Raw genomic sequence first — 18,369 nt, 5'->3', positions numbered from 1 at the left:
CTGTGGCACTGGAATTCATTTAGCATTCTGTTTGGCAGGAAGGGGTTGTGTGAATGAAGGCACAGCCAGTATTCAGTATCTGATGCTCAAGGTAGACTGTTCTTCAACGTTTCAGACTGGTAGCAGCCCATCATTTCACACCAGTAACTTTCAGAACAAAAAGTAAGAGATTTTAAATAAGTGTAGTGTTGTGTTTCACGGACAACTTCTTACACCCAAGTGATTTAATTACATTAAGCATAACTGAAAATGACAGAAAAGTGTTCAAGAAAATGTGCGGTCAAACTATTCCCGAGGAAATAGCGCACATGTACAGGACGTTTTTTTGTTTTTTTGTCAATCTTCCACACAGGTATCGTAGCCACGCCCAGTTCAAGGACACACGTGAGTAGTCTCCCTGCCATTGGCCAGCGACGCTGTGACGCCCCGCCTTGTTTGTATAACACGGATGAGTGGAGCACGTTTCTCTCGTGTTGAATAACAAGTTATGTAAATCGTGAATGAGACTCCGGGGTTAGACAAGGCAAGAGATACTGGACCAGGTTGGTTGTTGCATTGTTTATGTTGCGATGTACTATGTCAATATTTATCGTTACAATGTATGCTAAAATAAAGTGGGTCCGGGCCTCTTAGAGCGGTCGATAATATTATGTTTATATATATTTGCAAGCAGGAAACTCAAACAGGAAACCAAAAAACAAAACAAAACAAACAAAAAAAAAACACATACACATGGCATATTATTCATTAAAAATACAGTAACGCAATGTGACACGAGCCCCAGCATTATCAGCTATCCTGTATAAAGGCATGCTACTGCAATACAGTAATCAGACGCTCCTAGTGCAGGCTGGCTGTAGCTGGTTTAGATGCACGACGGCATTCTATTGTATTGGGCGCTATCAGTAACATACAATCTGGATTAGAATCGCACTTTTTGAGAACACCGAAACGTGTTCTTTCTGCGTCAGAAACTTCTTTACACTTCAGTGAGCAGCTCTAGACCTATAATTCCAGATATTATTACCATAGAGATTGGCTACATTATATTAGATTCAGCTCTTATGGGATTGGACAAAATATTATTAATACCTGCCAACCTGCCGTTTGCACTTCCTGGTGACTGTGATGTGGCAGGTGGTTATTTATTTACGTATTTTCAGTCAAACCCCAGCAACTCTTCTCAGCAAGCTTCTAAAGCTGGAAATTCAATGCAAATACAAAAACAGAAAGAGCAGATGGTTCAGTTTGTATCTCTACACCCAAGATTGGAAGCAATCAGAAATGCAGCAGTCTTCATGCATTTGCTCCAGTGTGATGTGCGTTCATTGAGACATTGATTTCATGTATGTGTTGGAACTGGTCAAGCCCCCACTTTACTAACAGACACCACAGAATGCAGGTCCTTTAACAGGGAGGCAGTTCTGGATCAGACACCACAGAATGCAGGTCCTTTAACAGGGAGCCAGTTCTGGATCAGTCACCACAGAATGCAGGTCCTTTAACAGGGAGCCAGTTCTGGATCAGACACCACAGAATGCATGTCCTTTAACAGGGAGGCAGTTCTGGATCAGACACCACAGAATGCAGGTCCTTTAACAGGGAGGCAGTTCTGGATCAGACACCACAGAGTGCAGGTCCTTTAACAGGGAGGCAGTTCTGGATCAGACACCACAGAATGCATGTCCTTTAACAGGGAGGCAGTTCTGGATCAGACACCACAGAATGCAGGTCCTTTAACAGGGAGGCAGTTCTGGATCAGGTGTAAGTTAGTACCTTGTTCTTATTGCTGTGCTGTAGTAAAATGAACCAGTTCAGTTGAGAACTGTGCCTGTTTACTGTAAGCAGCTGTTAAAACCAACACTCTCTTCTCTCCATTCTTTCTTTGTAGTTTGTTTTTGTTTCTGGAATTCTAAAGAAGAGTCAACAATCCCACTAGACAATGGCATCAAGGGTGACGAAACTAGCCAGGAACGCCAAGCCTGTTAAAAAGGATGAGGTGGGGAAAGGCATTGCAAAGAAACGCAAAGCTGAGTCACGCCAAGAGACAGCGAGTCCACAGAGGAATGGTGTTTGTGAGAAGAAGGAGGTGAACAAGGAGAAACCAGAGGGGCTCAATGGAGGCACTGCCCTACCTGTCAGGAATAAGAAAGGAGAACTTGTATTTGAAGGTAAATTAGTATTGTATACACTCAGCCCTTCATACCCTGCAATGAAGGACATCCTGTGCAAGGCTGGTTTATTAAAGGGCACACTGTCACACTATGTGTTTGTATAAAAGAACCTCTGTTGTATCACAATGCTGCACAAAATATTTCATTTGATTCATTAATCAGGGAAGTGTGCCAGGTGTCCAGAAAGTATATTGCAAAGCAAAAAATTCTGGGGGGGGGAGAAGAAAAGACGCTTTTGATTGGAGGCCGGTTGTAACTCCCTATAAAACCGATTTTCTTTTGTTGTTTTGTGCCTTCTCAAGAGAACACAGGTACGTCTTGAATCTCTCGCATTGTTAGTTGACTCTTTCTTTTTAACTTCTGAACTTTAAAGTACGCTGCATTGTTGTCTAAACTGCATAAGAAACTTTTAAAAAAGACCAAACCAAATAAAAGCATGTCTTGCGTTAACCCTGGTAAAAGCTCATACCTGCACAATAGAAAACAAAGGAATCCAGCAGCTTTTGCAGGTTTTGTTTTTGAATGCGTACACTGTGCTCACTAATGTAGCGTATATGAATGCGTACACTGTGCACACTAATGAAGTGCCTTTGGCAAGTCATAAAATGCTGTGTACCATGTGAGATTAAGACGGGACCCCCTAGACAGTTTATATAACCCTCTGATATTAACTGTTCTTTTATTATTAATAACATTAGTAAAGGACTCCTCTGTCTTCATAATTAGTATTCATCTAAACTGCATAGAACGAACAGTGTTCTGAGCTTTCCCTAGAGACTGAGTGTGTTCTCTTTGTTCAGTGTGGGTCACATCTGATCAGATTTTCATTCAACCAGATATAATATACTGAGCATCGAAAGAAACTTATCACTATTATAACACATTTATTTTCGAGAAAAAAAAAGGTATATAAATGATGGGCATTGATGAAATGTTTTTGGTTTCTTTTTAATCACTCGATCATTCATCCTTGCCCATGACTGAAGCAGATGCACTTAATCAGCTAATTAGTGAGACAGTTGATTGGACGCTGGATATGGAGTGATTTCAGCTGCTGAATTGCAAGCTTGAATAAAAGCAATAAAGAAAATCACAGAAAAATGCCAATATGCCACATCTGTCAAGAGAGCAGCGGCTTCGTGCAATCGGCATGTTGGAGGCTGGACTAGGGCAGCGTACTGTGGCTTGTCGTCTTGGGTGCTCACAGCCAGCAATCTCAAACCTGGCGAGACGGTATAACCAGACACACTCTGTCAATGACAGGCCATGAACTGGGAGACGTGTGACTCTAGGGCTCGGAGACACTGAACAGGCAGATGCTTATCCAGGCACTGCAAGAGGAATGGGCCAGGATTCCACGAGACAGCATCCGAAACCTGGTGCAAAGCATGCGGCGCAGATGAACTGCTTGTATTGCTTCCAAGCGGGGCCACACTTTAGACAGTAAAATGTAAATTGTTAATCAGCACAATAAAAAGTCACTGCACCTGCTCTAAAACTGTTTGTTATTTTTCAATCACATTTAGTGAATTTTATCCAAATATAAGTGGTAAGTTTCTTTTGATGCTCATATATGTGATGTTTCTTTTGATGCTCCATATATATATATATATATATATATGAAGACCTAGCTATAATACCTGAACCACTCCGTAACATACTAGTCTTTGTTTCATGTGTTTGATATTTCAATCTCATCAGAAAGATGTAAATAACCCCCTGAATGAAACCTACAGAGATCACTGGAACTGTTTTCACATGCCTCTTCACAGAATAATGATATTGAAGTTTGTACAGCTGCTATCAGCCTGCAGTTTGGATTATAGGCCAGTATGAACAAGATCCTATATTGCTGTAATTCTAGTTTCATTGTGCACAGTTGAACCTTGTTGTTACAGCACTTAGGAAAGTATTGATCAGCTGAACACACTACTCTAAACTCATAATGCTGCCCCTCTTCACTACTGGAAGACATGACAAGCAGGCTGCCTCTCTTTGTTTTAATCCACGAGGGTTCTTATCCGTGGTGAAATTCAGTCAGCTGTGAAACTTGGTTATTCTGTCTTTGACCCTGTTATTCTGTCACATCTCTCTGTGGTGCACGTCCCCTTATTAAGCTGCTACCCAAGGGATAGTACCTCTCATAAAAGGTAGCACACCTCGGCTCCCAATTAGATTTGATCCTATTAAAATCACACGTCCTAGCTCGCACCTCAAAGGGCATTTGTGTTAATGAGCAACAGAGGTGCTTCTGAGCAAGGTTATGTTTCAGCAAAGGTGGTTTTGTACAGGTGTTTTTTTTTTTTTTTTTTTTCAGTTGTTGCACATATTTTTAATGAATTAATACTCTGATCTTGTTTCAAGAATACACCAGTTTTATTGTATTGACCTGAACTGGAATTTAGCAGAAACACTGCGCTTATATCAGTCCTGCTCCTCATTACAAGACTGCCAGGTAGCTTCACTGTCCATCCATGCATCCTACAGTACAAACACGGACACACCGGTGTTTCATAGAGGTCAGACACCCAGTACAGACTTAACCACTGACAGTGTGATTGCAATAACACTTTCACAAATCAGCCTGATAGAACCAAGGTCCAGAAACCTATTAAAAAGCAGCTGGGTAGCAGGTTTCTAAACAGCTCAAATGTACCACGAAAAAATAGAGTAACGGTAATCTGTTAGTACCAGCTAGCGCTGTTCCTTCTGTAAACATGCGAGAAACCAAGGTCAAGCAGACAAACGTTTCAGCCAGTGCCTCCATCGGTGTCATCCGGGTATTTACTACTAAGCTCAGGCTTCATGGTGTCTGTCCAACCTACGACCCCTCTAGAAGACTGCCTGAACTCATTCTGCACTGGCCACCAGATCTAAATCCCTTAAGACCCATCCTTGTTCTCCTTGTCTGGATTTGATCTAGCAGCTGGTTTCATATATCATTGCCAATGCACTGAAACCCCCCACCCCAGCCTCCTTTAGTACTGACCATTTTTGCTAAAATTCAGAATGTTTCCAAAATATTTAAAAACTTTTCTGACAGACGTTTTCTATCTCTCTGGAGTCGATGTCCATGATGTCTTCCTGCCATGTCACCATTTCAGTTTCCTTTCCACCAAGCTTAGTCAGGAAGGAAGAACCTGCCGCAGCGCCCCCCTGCCCTGCCCTGCCGCAGCGCCCCCCTGCTCTGCCGCAGCGGCCCCCTGCCTTGCCGCAGTGCCCCCCTGCCCTGCCACAGCGTGAGTGATTGAGTGAGCGAGTGTTGGCATCTGCTGTCCTGGTATGGACACACACTCCTCATTACTGACACTGCTCCTTCTAAAGTACTTGTGACGCAGTGACTATATACACACTTGTGGGTATGTCTGCTATTCATTTAGTTGAAAATAAATATTTGCTGACCGGTCAGACAGTTGAAGAAAGTTATAAAATAAAATACAAAAACCTAGTTTGTATTATCAGATGGACGTAGACATTGAGGCCAACTAGGTGCTTCATTCTCTATTTCATGTATATCATTTGAAGTCAAACCAATCATTCATTCTGATCTGTTTTGAGCCTGATTAATAAAGGGTTTGGGTATGTTCTTTTTCAGCACCTCTCATTGTTATAGAGCAGTTACTCTTGATAACTGCAGAACTGATATTAAAACATTTTTCCAATGTCAGATGCTGTCATTTGTGCTTGGTCTTTGGCCCCTCATTATAAAGCTCACTCTAAGGTAATAACACTGTCTCCCAGTAGAGGTGCAGCACCATGACACCTGATTAAATTACATCCTAATAATATCTCGCCTTCTCTGTGACTCACGGCACTAATACTGCATGTTAAAAGCTCAGCTTGGCTCTCTTTTAATTGGAACTCTGCCTCTGGGTCGTGCTGCGTGTTATCTGGTATCTCGGCAAGTTTTGTTCACATGAGGTAGTTCAAAACTTTGCCTTTCCCATTAATATTTAAGGATATATTTAAACTGTGGGGTGTGGGATGATTGTAGCATTCAGAAACACAGCCGGTATGGGGAGCATAGGTACAGAACTGGCAATGCATTTGAAAAGGAATGAATTCAATCAAAACCAGCACCCATTTTTTCATGTGCAATTTTTTTTAACAGTTCTTGCTTGATCAACCTGGTTCTCTGAAACGTAGTAAGAATAATCTTTATCATTTGCATTTTACACTGGCAGCTTTGTAGGACTGCTCATCAAAACAGTGTGATTAATGTAGCTCATCATGCTTCATGAGAACTGAGTTCATAAGCGTGTCAACAGCAGCGTGCCTGTGTGGTAAGTACAGGTACTGTATACGCCCTCCCTTGACACACCCTCGCTTCGGTTTTGTTTCAAAGGAGAAATACAATGGGGTTTGGAAGGAGCTTCCTGCAGACTGGCTTGAAGGCCTAGAAATTCCACAGCAGGTAACATGTCTGCTTGTCTGTGTAGCTTGTGTACTTCATGCTTTTTGAAGGTCAGCCATAGTGGCTGTTAACACCTGCAGCATGTTGGGGCTTAAGAATTGTTTTAAATGCAAGATACTTTCTTCTTGACGTTGAAAACCTTGTTGAAAGCTGACTTCAAACCGTATTGTAAACAAAGGCAGCACGCTGGTTCCTCACATTTGAACTGACGTGCCTCTGGGTGGGAGTTTCTCCTGACTCCTGCCTGTTGCGTTTGCAGGTGGCCTCTGCGGTGTACAGGGAGGCTGTGAACACCTACAAGGTGAAGTGTGGAGGCAGTCTGGAGATGTGGGAGAGCAGCGGCTGGATTGTGCCTCAGGACACCTACGGCTGGTTTCAGTGGTACTGCAGGTACATGCCTGTTGTTACTACCCTTCAGCAAATCCTGCTGTGCCCTTTGCTAAAATGCTTTATGTTTTCTGTGCATTCTATGAAGTTTTGGGAATGCCAGTTGGGTCACACTAAAACAAAACCATTGCTTCATGCAAAGAATTGTTAAAGATGTTTTTTAAAGCCTATGGAGCATAATATAATCAGTAGCTTTCTAGTTTCGATGCCCTAAAACCCTATTTCCTTAATATTAACATCAACATGATGTCAGACACTGCTAGCAAATCGTTTGTTTGTAGTAAACAGCACCGTGGTGCTGACCTCTTTTCCCTGGAGAACACATCAGTAGAGAGGCCTAGTACCGATAATCACGGAACACTACCGCCCTCTAGTGGCTTTGTAGAAATGTTGCAAAGTTTGGGAACCAAATTTTCCCTTTGACTCTTTCCCTTTCTGGCAGTGAGCTGCTACTAGTTTTCCAAAGGAGCAATCATATTATTATTATTATTATTATTATTATTATTATTTAAACAAGAGATGTATTGTATACTAAATAGACAGAAGCTCTCTTGTACTCCGTGATTGCTCACTGCTGGTGTTTCCGTGCAGGTTTTGATCTCTTGTACTCGGATTGCTCAGTGCTGGTGTTTCCGTGCAGGTTTTGCTCTCTTGTACTCTGTGATTTGCTCAGTGCTGGTGTTTCCGTGCAGGTTTTGCTCTCTTGTACTCTGTGATTTGCTCAGTGCTGGTGTTTCCGTGCAGGTTTTGCTCTCTTGTACTCTGTGATTTGCTCAGTGCTGGTGTTTCCGTGCAGGTTTTGCTCTCTTGTACTCTGTGATTTGCTCAGTGCTGGTGTTTCCGTGCAGGTTTTGATCTCTTGTACTCTGATTGCTCAGTGCTGGTGTTTCCGTGCAGGTTTTGATCTCTTGTACTCTGTGATTTGCTCAGTGCTGGTGTTTCCGTGCAGGTTTTGATCTCTTGTACTCTGTGATTTGCTCAGTGCTGGTGTTTCCGTGCAGGTGTTGCTCTCTTGTACTCTGTGATTTGCTCAGTGCTGGTGTTTCCGTGCAGGTTTTGATCTCTTGTACTCTGATTGCTCAGTGCTGGTGTTTCCGTGCAGGTTTTGCTCTCTTGTACTCTGTGATTTGCTCAGTGCTGGTGTTTCCGTGCAGGTTTTGCTCTCTTGTACTCTGTGATTTGCTCAGTGCTGGTGTTTCCGTGCAGGTTTTGCTCTCTTGTACTCTGTGATTTGCTCAGTGCTGGTGTTTCCGTGCAGGTTTTGATCTCTTGTACTCTGTGATTTGCTCAGTGCTGGTGTTTCCGTGCAGGTTTTGCTCTCTTGTACTCTGTGATTTGCTCAGTGCTGGTGTTTCCGTGCAGGTTTTGATCTCTTGTACTCTGATTGCTCAGTGCTGGTGTTTCCGTGCAGGTTTTGATCTCTTGTACTCTGTGATTTGCTCAGTGCTGGTGTTTCCGTGCAGGTTTTGCTCTCTTGTACTCTGTGATTTGCTCAGTGCTGGTGTTTCCGTGCAGGTTTTGCTCTCTTGTACTCCGTGATTGCTCAGTGCTGGTGTTTCTGTGCAGGTTTTGCTCTCTTGTACTCTGTGATTTGCTCAGTGCTGGTGTTTCCGTGCAGGTTTTGATCTCTTGTACTCTGTGATTGCTCAGTGCTGGTGTTTCCGTGCAGGTTTTGCTCTCTTGTACTCTGTGATTTGCTCAGTGCTGGTGTTTCCGTGCAGGTTTTGCTCTCTTGTACTCTGTGATTTGCTCAGTGCTGGTGTTTCCGTGCAGGTGTTGCTCTCTTGTACTCTGTGATTTGCTCAGTGCTAGTGTTTCCGTGCAGGTTTTGCTCTCTTGTACTCTGTGATTTGCTCAGTGCTGGTGTTTCCGTGCAGGTTTTGATCTCTTGTACTCTGTGATAATAATGTTAATACTACCAAGGAAAAAAAATACAAAATGTTTACAGTAAAATTAGTTTGAACTTGTTTTTGGGGGATATGAGGATTTGTTTTAATTATATACTGTATATATTATAGCAGCAAAACAAAATAAGATCACTTAACATTGTTAACCTTAACCTTGGGCTGTAATGAGAAACAATTACTGTAAAAAATAAATAAAAATAAATCCCCATTATAAAAAGTACCTGCATGCTTTTACAACCAGCTTCTGTTGTAAACTTTATTATGCATGACCACAGTACAGTACTTCCCCCTCGCTATGAAATATGAGGCTATAAAACAAAACCAGGAAATGCCAAAATGTGTGATCCAGAGATCTAATTGCATGAAAATGAATTTGTGATTTCACTCTCCCTACAGCCATCAGGAGCAAAGCCTTCAGAAAAGAGAACTCTCCGGGCAGGTGTAGATGCATTGGGCTGCTAGGAGTCTTTATGTTAAGTGAACTATTCTAATCCTCTGCAGTCCCCCTGGAAGAAAGAACACAGAGCTGTGACCTTTGGAATCACTGCACCTTCTCTATCCCTGTATCAAACCTCAAGTGAAAGCATACGACTCTGCTCGACACACTGGTTCAGCAGATTTACCTGTGGAAGCTGAAACACATCACGTGCTGGACAATCGATAATGAACTGCAGCAATGCCCTCTGAACAGCTGTTTAAAGTGTTAGTCATTGGAGGATCTCAAGTGGGTAAAACCTCCTTTGTGAAACGCTGTGTTGGTGGGGTTTTCACAGAGTTCTACAAGGTGACAATAGGAGGTAGGTATGCTTGTGTTCCAGTTCTCTTTCTGCTGTACAGTATTCTGAATACATAGCATTTCTGTTTGTATAAACTCTCTACGGACTGTACTATGCCAGCAGTATGCTTTCACTGTGCTTTGTGCTCCTTTCTTGGTGGGCGCTGTACTGTAGGTTGGCATTGTTTTAACCCATTTTGTTTTCTTTTAACGTAGTTGATTTTGCAGTTAAAACTATTGAATGGTCCAATGAAGAAATAGTGAGGCTGCAATTCTGGGATATTCAAGGTATATATATTTATTATTTTTTTTAATATATTAATTGGAGCGCAAAAACAGTTGACAGTATGAGTAAGCTCCAGTCACTCTAGTTGTAATCTTGGTATAATTTAAACATATAGCTATTTGACAATTAAGTTATAGATTTTTTTTTTTTGTAACTTTAGAAAACCTGTATGTGTGGTCCAGCTGTTCATTTTACAGTTGGATTTGAATATAGGATTAACAGTGCGTACACTACATACACTAACATCAGCACTGGGCTATGACCGACCCAACAAAACTACCAAGAGGATCAAGCCCAAGTGAAGTGTTATACTGCACACTTACTAGACTTCCAGTTACTACTGCAAGGTATAGCATGTATTGCTGATGCAGTCTTTCATTGTCAAAGCATACTATGATGTGTGCAGCTCATTACTCTGCTGCACTTGGATATTCACACAGTTTCAGTAAACGCACTGGGATACAGCCCGAGTCAGGTGCAGCATATAAAACCACATGATGTCACTGAATCACTTCAGCTTGTACAGGGATGATTTATATCACAAGAGCAGCTCCAGCAGGGAGGTCTGTCTCCGTGTCTTCTATCTGGAGAAACCGAACTGTCGTTTACTTTCTAGGTTTCTTTTAGTATTTCTAAATGTAGCACTACTGTGTTACGTATTTTTACTATCACTTTTTTTAAAATTTAACTTTCAAAGTGACACACTTTTGGGGGCTTTTCTCTGTTCAAACAATGTACATATAAATGTATTATTATTATTATTATTATTATTATTATTTATTTCTCAGCAGACGCCCTTATCCAGGGCGACTTACAAGATATCGCATTATTTTTTACCATACAATTACCCATTTATACAGTTGGGTTTTTACTGGAGCAATCTAGGTAAAGTACCTTGCTCAAGGGTACAGCAGCAGTGTCCCCCACTAGGGATTGAACCCACAACCCTCCACTCAAGAGTCCAGAGCCCTAACCACTACTCCACACTGCTGCCCATATAAATATAAATATTTATTAACATATAAATGTTAATAATCAACAAAATACTGTATACACCATACTGTAGTTCATATACATATTTTTCATTTAGGACAGGAGGACTGTTTACCAATTACAAGGGCCTTTTTCAGAGATGCAGATGCTTGTATCATGATGTTTGATGTAACCAGTGAGAAGTCCTTTACATTCTGTGAAGCACTGAAACAAGCAGTAGACACAGAGGTGCCTGGAAAAGATGGAAATCCAATACCTTGTGTTCTTCTAGCAAATAAGGTAACATGAAGTTTTATTTAATCATGCAGTCAGAGCAATCTTGCTCCTGGAAGTGGTTTAAGCACCAAAGGATGTCAACCGTCAATCTATTCAAAACTGTAACATATAACTTTTACCTTCTCTGTTGAGTAGATTCTACCATTAAAGTAACGCTTCTTACATGTTGACTACAACTGCACAAAACTAAATCTGATACTATACAGTAGTTATAAATTGGTTTTAAAAGGAAGTTATAATTTACAGATTACAAAAAATAATGAAAATCAAAGCTATGTCCTCTGAACCATCTTCTAACTTGTTCTTGCAGTGCGACTTGGCACAGCGAACAGTACAGCCAGGGGCAATTGCAGACTTTGCAAACTCTTTAAACTTTTTCACATGGATGGAAATATCTGTCAAGGAGAACAAGCATGTTGAAGACTCGGTAAGGTAAGAACGTTTCATCCCCACAGCCACATTGTGGACAAATAGGCAACAACTGAACAAACCCACTTAACAAGTCTCCATCAGAGTTCAGGGTTCCACTTCAAGAACAGTACGTTATATGTGTTTCAGGGCAATCAGGTCTTTAGTGCAGCACGGTGCTCTGGAATCTAAAGATCCATCATAGATAGGAGTTATTTACCATCCTAAATGGTGAAGTGTGTCCTTGGGCTATAGTAATAATTATTCGTCGGATAGAAGTAGGGCTTGAATGTTTCTGGGTTTTATTTTCCAAATCTCTACCTCCCTTTAAAATCAAGGAGATGTGAAACAAGTGAAAATAAAAGCACAAGCGAAACAATCTGGCTCAGTCAAGATATGAAGGCAGAACCAAGAGACAATGTTTTGTAAGTTAACAGCTTTTTCTGAGTTTAATTAGCAAACAGAATCCGCTCAAAATAAGTTGAAAAAGGACATCATGTGATCCAAAAATAAAAAGCTGAAAACTTCAAGCCCTAGATATAGGGCATCCAGTATACGACGTGTCAATGCAATGGTAAAACTGTATTTATGTTTTGAAATCACAGGCAGATTGTGGAGGCAGTAATGACAAAAAGAAATCTGTCTGCTGCAGTAGCAGTAGGGTCAGGAACTGTGGACATTGTACCAGAGCACAACACCCCCGCCCGTGGTTACTGCTGCATAGGGTTAAGGGCCAACAAAGACAGCTATGAGCAGTTCTGAGATACCGCCGATGCAAACCTCAAGAGGATTCACCAAGAGACTCATCTTTTATGTAGAGGAGCTCTACTTACCACAAGTCTTCTGTTCTTCATTTATATAGTTTAAATACAATATTGATAGTTCCATACATGCTGTTGGAGAATTTTACAAAACACTGTACGAAGTATCACTCCTGTAGTTCTCTGAAACCTGTCAAAGCCCTCCAAGCATTTCTTTGAAATGAGGGTTATCTGAATGGATGTGAATTCCAGCCAGCAGGCAGTGTTAAAACTGAATACAAATCAGAATAAAAGCTCACGTGTTTAAACAGTTTATTATTTCAAGACGCAATGAACAGCAGGTATTTTTTTTGCAGACTTCTGAATGGCAGAGTACAACAAATGGGAAAATGTTACTTCTGAATAAGTATCTGTTGACCTAAACTATTCTTACACTTGATTTGTTTCTTTACCAAAAAAAAAAAAAACACACATTGTGCACTCGGAACAAATTTAAAACATATAAAAAAGGGTTCTTAAAACAAAAACAAAAAAAAAAAAAAACCTCAAAGTGAATTAGATTGTGGTCCAAGCGGCATTACCTGTGAAGTAGACTACTCTGGGTATATAAATATGTATCTGCTCGTATGTCTCCTAGTTATATACTTCCAAATAGAAAGATAGCACCAGAGTAAAACCCAATTAAAGTTTTCAAAGCTTACCTACCATTAAAAAAAAAAAAAAAAAAAATCCTTAAAAAGACAGACATTTTAGAAAAGTTCACAAATGCTCAGACTGCTGCACAGTAGGTTCCATCCATTAAACACAAAAACCCAAATACCTGTGGCAGTCTAAATGGGCAACTCCTTACAGTAAGATGTGGACAAGGTTTCAATATCGGCGACGTTTGTTTGGGCCAAAGTCAGCCCCTTGGGGTCCTCTGGGAAATCCTCCCGGACCAGCACCAGGCATGGCGTTTCCTTGTGCTTCCATTGGACCTCCCATAGAAAAGCGATCATTGTGCTGAATACATGAATGAAATTCGAGACGCAGCAGCACATTGGAAAGAAAAGAAAACAAAGAATTATTTCATCGTTTACTCTGCCTTACGAATACATAGTTCAGTCTGCAGTGGGTTTATAAAAAGATACATTATATAAATTGTTTCTTTCCACCTAGCCATCACATCAAAATGAATCAAAGTTAACTGCATTAATCTGTTTTTTTTTTTTGCACCAATGCACACTTAAAATATACCAGCAGGGTTCAGCTATTCAAACAGCACTTCTATTTACTCAAGTCGTGACATTACCATTATTGATCCTCCTTCAGTCTGAATGGCAACAGGTCCAGCAGGCATAGGGTTACCACCCATTGAATTTCTGGTCATTCCCATTCCTTGTCCTTGAATTAAACAAATTGTTACATGCATCAGTAACATGAGAACATTGGTCATGTACATAGTATGTTTAAAGCAAATCTTACACACATACCTGCCATGGTCATTCTCATCTCCTGTTCTCTCTAGAAAACAGGAAGGGAAAAAATGTAAGTTAAACACAGCTCAAACAGCCACCCACAGGGACATACTTCGTGCTAGTAATGCATTATTCCAGTTATAAAACTGGAGCCACCATGATCATGAAATAGGTAGACTACCATGACCTGCGTGTGTAGAGAGAAGACACACAGGGATCCCCAGATTGATACTCAATAACGTGAGCTAAGGAATGTCCCAGCCAAGTTCAATTACATTGGTATGAAGCAGTTCTTTAGATACATGTAAAACTGCAACATAAGGAGTTAGAAATTGGAATAAAACAGTTCTATGCCTCAGGATTTCAGGTAACTAGACTGGAGGTTTAAGTAACCGAGGGCCTCTTCCACATAGTAGTAAAAACCCTTTCCAAAAAGTAAAGACTGGCTCAATAAATTCCAACAAGCCGACCAAGGCAGAGGTGAACGACTGCACTTACACTCTCACTAAAGTTTCCCTTGAAGCCTTCTTGCTGTCTCCTAATAAGCTCTTCCTGCTGCATTCTCACGTCTTCCTCGCGTCTCCGGCGCTCCTCCTCCTGCCTCAGCTCCATCTGCTTGCGTTTCTGCAGTTCCTGGTTGTGAAGCTCTTCCATTCTCCTCAGTTCTTCTTGACGCCTTAATAAATCTACAGATTCAATGGAAGAGCTAGAGGTTACTAAAGGCTCATCACTTATAACACCTTGATGCACTGCACAACAAGATTGCATGTGAAAATCAATCCAATATTTGAAGAGTACAGCAAGTTTACTTTGTGCCTTTGGTGTCAAGAGTATAAAACGATACACACAAGACAGAGTCCAGCCACCCTTACCTTGCCTCATCATCATGACCTGGTGCTCATGGCGTGCAGCCTCCATTTCTGCCTCCAGCTTCTCTTTTGCATCTTTGATGTTTCTATCCACTTGTTCATATTGCTGCTTCTCCATATCAATCAGAGCTTTCCATCTCATGGCATACTCATATTCGAATGATCCAGGCTGAGCAAATCTGGGCGGCTGTTCACGCTCCCTGGAAAGTTCAAAGATTTATTTTAACATCTAAAATTACTAATGAAACATGCCCATTCCTGAGTATCACTGTAATATAGTATTACCCATAATAAGTAGTAAGCATGCAAGTCTAGCACGTAGAAACCAGGGTATTGCAAAGTACAGAGACAAGCCCTATGAATTACATTGTCTGCACTGGGTCACAGTTCAATGGCAGCAGGCAACAGCATCTACTGACACTTCTCTTACAGAGTTTTATACTCGGTGGTAAAATGTTATATACTCACTTGTGAAACTGTTGGTTTTTATTAACTATTTTTTCAGGCAGGCCCTCATCTTCATCATACTGGTCCATGGGTTCTACTGTCACCGGTCTGGGAAAACTGAAATACATTCGGCAAGAATAAACAAACATTTTAGTATCAAGATACAAGGCACACATTCTTAATTCAAGGTCACTGAAGAATACAAAACAAGAAAAGTTGTCAACTTAAGCACCCTCCTCCTTATTTCCTTTTCTTTCACCCCTTTAACCCATGCTCTTTATAAATGTACACTACTTACACAGGGGGTTAGGTTAAGTCAAAACGTCACACTTACGCCGTCAACAAGAATGCTCCATCAGCACACCTCTCCAGTGCTTTTCGTGCTGCAGGCTTTGCTGTAAATTCAACAATGCCTTTTCCAGTGGGTCTCCCTCGGTCATCAACTATTACAATGGCCCTTTCCAATTGGCCAAAGAGAGAGAAAGCCTCTTCCAGCAGCTCGTTGGATACAAACTGAGGTAGGTTCTTAACGGTAAGGGCAGCTCCGTGGGTTGCGAAGCGGACACGCAGCTGTCTGCCTCTGAAAGGGGTGTCATCAAGCTCTGCTTTAGCAATCTCTGCCAAGGTTCTGGTTTCCTATAAAGAGACATGGAAACTTCATTGAGGAGAGAAACAGTTTCACCGTGTACTGTTGTATATAGATTACTGTATGGCGTTAGATTGTGCTGTTTTAATAGAACAGCCTTGCTGTAGCTAAAAAAGACCAAATATTTAAAATGCAGCTCCAGGGCCAGTCTCAATCTCTGTCACACATTATGTCTCCCACTTGTAACCGCCAATAACAAGGCTATGTAATCAAAAGTTTCCTACAAATACTAAGCCATCTTAACCTCATGAATCTATGGATACAAATACTAATTTTATTTCCTTACCAGTCTTATAAATCCAAAGCTCCTTTCTTTGTTGATGAAGATCTCAGAAGGTTTCCCATACTTTGAGAACAGTTTCTCAACATCTTCCTCAGTCACACCCGATGGCAGGTTACCAACAAACAGACGACTCCTCTGTGTATACATCTTCTCCCCGGGCTTCCTGAAGTTCTGCAGATCAATAGTCAACTCCTGATCTAAATAAAAGAAAAACACAAGATTCAGGGTTTTATATCAAGCAACAGTTCTATTATCCACCATCGCGCAACAACGAGGAATCAAGCAGTGACGTGGAAGCAGCCTCCTCAATACAACTTACCTAACTACACCTTGCAATAGTCCCCACAGTAAAACACATTATGGGCATTTTCACTGAACACCTTAAAATTCAGTTGAACTTGTTATGAAATAAATATTAAACTAAATAAGGTGACCACTGAAAGGGATATAGCCGAAAGTAGAAATGTAAATTGCCATTAATCAGACTTAAAGAATACACTATTAGAAGCATTCCGAGCCCATTCATTTTTATGCAGAACTTAAAAACGTTTAAAATTAAACGATTAGGCAAATCGACACACCGCTGAAAGGCTGGCCGGCGTTGCGTTGCTTTACCTGGATTTTGTTTCTCGCTGCTGGCAGCGTGCTGCCCGTTGCTGTTTAGATTGGCTCCTGGCTTTTGATGCTGAAGTGGGGGTTGTGGTGGCTGCTGTGGTTGTCTCCTTGGACCATGGTTCTGCTGGTCTGGTCGGGGTCCTCGGCTGCCTTGCATCTTTAGGTTAAAGAGACAGCACCATGAATACGTTTAGCATGCTTTTTTTTTTTTTAAAGATCTCACTATTTATTGATCATGCTGGAATACTCTAGGCATCATCACGGAATGGTCTTTATAGCCACGCAACTTAACCCTTTAAGGGTCAAGGGACTTACGTGTCCCACAAATAAAAACGATGTTAATTTTGATTTGATTTGCAACAAGGTGCATGGTCAGTTTCCTCGTGATAGTTGAGTCACTCTCAAAATGTATTACAAAAAGAAAATGTTGAAACAACCGCTCACATCCTTGTGTACCTTGAGTGCGTAACACGTTAACGTATGCAATTTAAGACTTGGATTGCCTTTCAAATTTAATTCTACATTTTCTTTTCGTCATGTAGTCTGAACTTCATACAAAACACCAAAACGGTGGGCGATAGATCTGGATATTGTGCATACTTGCTCCAACATGCAAACCACGACATGGCAAACTGAAATGTCAAGTATGCATCTATTCTGAAAAAAACATAATTAAAAAAACAGGCAACAGATAAAAGTATCGTACAAAGTAGCTCAAACCAATTGCTATACACGACCAGAAACTGGGTGCATGAGCATGTTTTTACACTGTGGGAATACTGAATGTCAACCAATAGCAGCATGTATCTATGTGAAAAACACTAATCCAGTGGTAACGTCTTAAACATGAGATATAACAAAACGTATTTGTGCATTAAATGGTCTAAAAGGGAATAGAATTATGCGAGATGCTTTTAACTCTAGCCTCATATTTGATGCTCGGGACTGTTTTTGATTGAAACAAAGGAGATCCAGGGCAAAGAAAACACTGCAGTTTAAAACAACAAAATGCAGCACTACCGACTTACAATGCACGGTTTCGCACAAGACACAATGTGTATGCGTTTAATACAGTTAGCGGAATATTAAAATAAATCCTCCCCGAGTCCGATTCTCCACACTCAGGGTACGGCCTCCATTGTTGATAACACAGAACCCCTCCCCCGCCTTCTTTTTTCAAACACACACTGGCCTACTTAAAATACAAATATTAATAATAAAGACATATCATACCGTTAATGCTCCAATAAACATATTTACATTCGGCAATACGCTATTGATTGTAACATATAGATTTCTATATATATAAAGCCAACTGTACTCGCAATCTCGACTAGCGCTGTTTAAAATTAAATACAGACAAACCAAAAAAAACATGCTTTCTTGTTCCGGAGCGTCATATTGACAGATTACATAAAACACCAGATTATAATGGACAAATAAGCGATTCCGCAGACTTACCTTACTGTATAACAACACAGAATCGTTGAAATACTTGTATTTAATTCGCTTCAAAATCAAACTACCGACCGACGGTGCAACCAAGACAGAAGAATGGAGCGCGTGCCTATTGCCTTTTTTCGCTCACCTAAACCATTGTGCAGTTAACGTACCGCCTCTCGCTGGCGCTTATTGGCCACATGTGGTCACATGCGTCACTCTTATTGGATA

General features: G+C 41.0%; 2 protein-coding genes across 6 annotated transcripts; one reads left to right on the top strand and one right to left on the bottom strand.

Moving 5' to 3' along the window:
• The first annotated feature begins 446 nt into the window (after nt 1–446).
• LOC117412392 (ras-related protein Rab-7L1-like) lies at nt 447–13,120 on the top strand. Of its 5 annotated transcripts, XR_004545918.3 has the most exons (9): nt 447–542; nt 1,892–2,171; nt 6,520–6,588; nt 6,848–6,978; nt 9,279–9,679; nt 9,874–9,945; nt 11,034–11,215; nt 11,523–11,644; nt 12,226–13,120. XR_004545918.3 is itself a non-coding variant. In XM_058989556.1 (8 exons), the coding sequence occupies exons 4-8, from the start codon at nt 9,559–9,561 to the stop codon at nt 12,380–12,382; spliced, it is 654 nt and encodes a 217-aa protein (XP_058845539.1). In that variant the 5' UTR covers nt 447–542; nt 1,892–2,171; nt 6,848–6,978; nt 9,279–9,558; the 3' UTR covers nt 12,383–13,120. The 5 variants fall into 5 exon arrangements, 2 of the variants coding, with proteins under 2 accessions (XP_058845539.1, XP_033876664.3); XR_004545920.3 differs by lacking the exon at nt 6,520–6,588 and having other exon boundaries at nt 11,074–11,215; XR_004545919.3 differs by lacking the exon at nt 6,520–6,588 and having other exon boundaries at nt 11,523–11,639.
• LOC117412390 (non-POU domain-containing octamer-binding protein-like) lies at nt 12,677–18,307 on the bottom strand. Its single transcript, XM_034020767.3, has 10 exons — nt 18,160–18,307; nt 16,699–16,855; nt 16,087–16,280; nt 15,489–15,790; nt 15,176–15,271; nt 14,711–14,907; nt 14,337–14,524; nt 13,854–13,884; nt 13,673–13,764; nt 12,677–13,383 (listed from the first exon to the last, which is right to left on the bottom strand). Exons 2-10 carry the CDS (start codon nt 16,853–16,855, stop codon nt 13,252–13,254), a joined length of 1,389 nt encoding a protein of 462 aa, XP_033876658.1. The 5' UTR covers nt 18,160–18,307; the 3' UTR covers nt 12,677–13,251.
• Nucleotides 18,308–18,369: the final 62 nt, after the last annotated feature.

This window comes from Acipenser ruthenus, chromosome 16, assembly GCF_902713425.1.
Source record: "Acipenser ruthenus chromosome 16, fAciRut3.2 maternal haplotype, whole genome shotgun sequence".
NCBI classification, from domain to species: domain Eukaryota; kingdom Metazoa; phylum Chordata; class Actinopteri; order Acipenseriformes; family Acipenseridae; genus Acipenser; species Acipenser ruthenus.
This window is presented reverse-complemented; position numbering and strand designations above follow the sequence as displayed.

Excerpts from the sequence above, each read along its gene's own strand:
- LOC117412392 (XM_034020773.3), top strand. The coding sequence starts at position 9,559 with ATGCCCTCTGAACAGCTGTTTAAAGTGTTAGTCATTGGAGGATCTCAA. Across the intron at positions 9,946-11,033 it reads GCAATTCTGGGATATTCAAG|GACAGGAGGACTGTTTACCA; the intron begins GTATATATATTT and ends TTTTTCATTTAG. Across the intron at positions 11,645-12,225 it reads CATGTTGAAGACTCGGTAAG|GCAGATTGTGGAGGCAGTAA; the intron begins GTAAGAACGTTT and ends TTGAAATCACAG.
- LOC117412390 (XM_034020767.3), bottom strand. The coding sequence starts at position 16,855 with ATGCAAGGCAGCCGAGGACCCCGACCAGACCAGCAGAACCATGGTCCA. Across the intron at positions 15,791-16,086 it reads GCTTTGGATTTATAAGACTG|GAAACCAGAACCTTGGCAGA; the intron begins GTAAGGAAATAA and ends GTCTCTTTATAG. Across the intron at positions 13,765-13,853 it reads GATGAGAATGACCATGGCAG|GACAAGGAATGGGAATGACC; the intron begins GTATGTGTGTAA and ends GTTTAATTCAAG.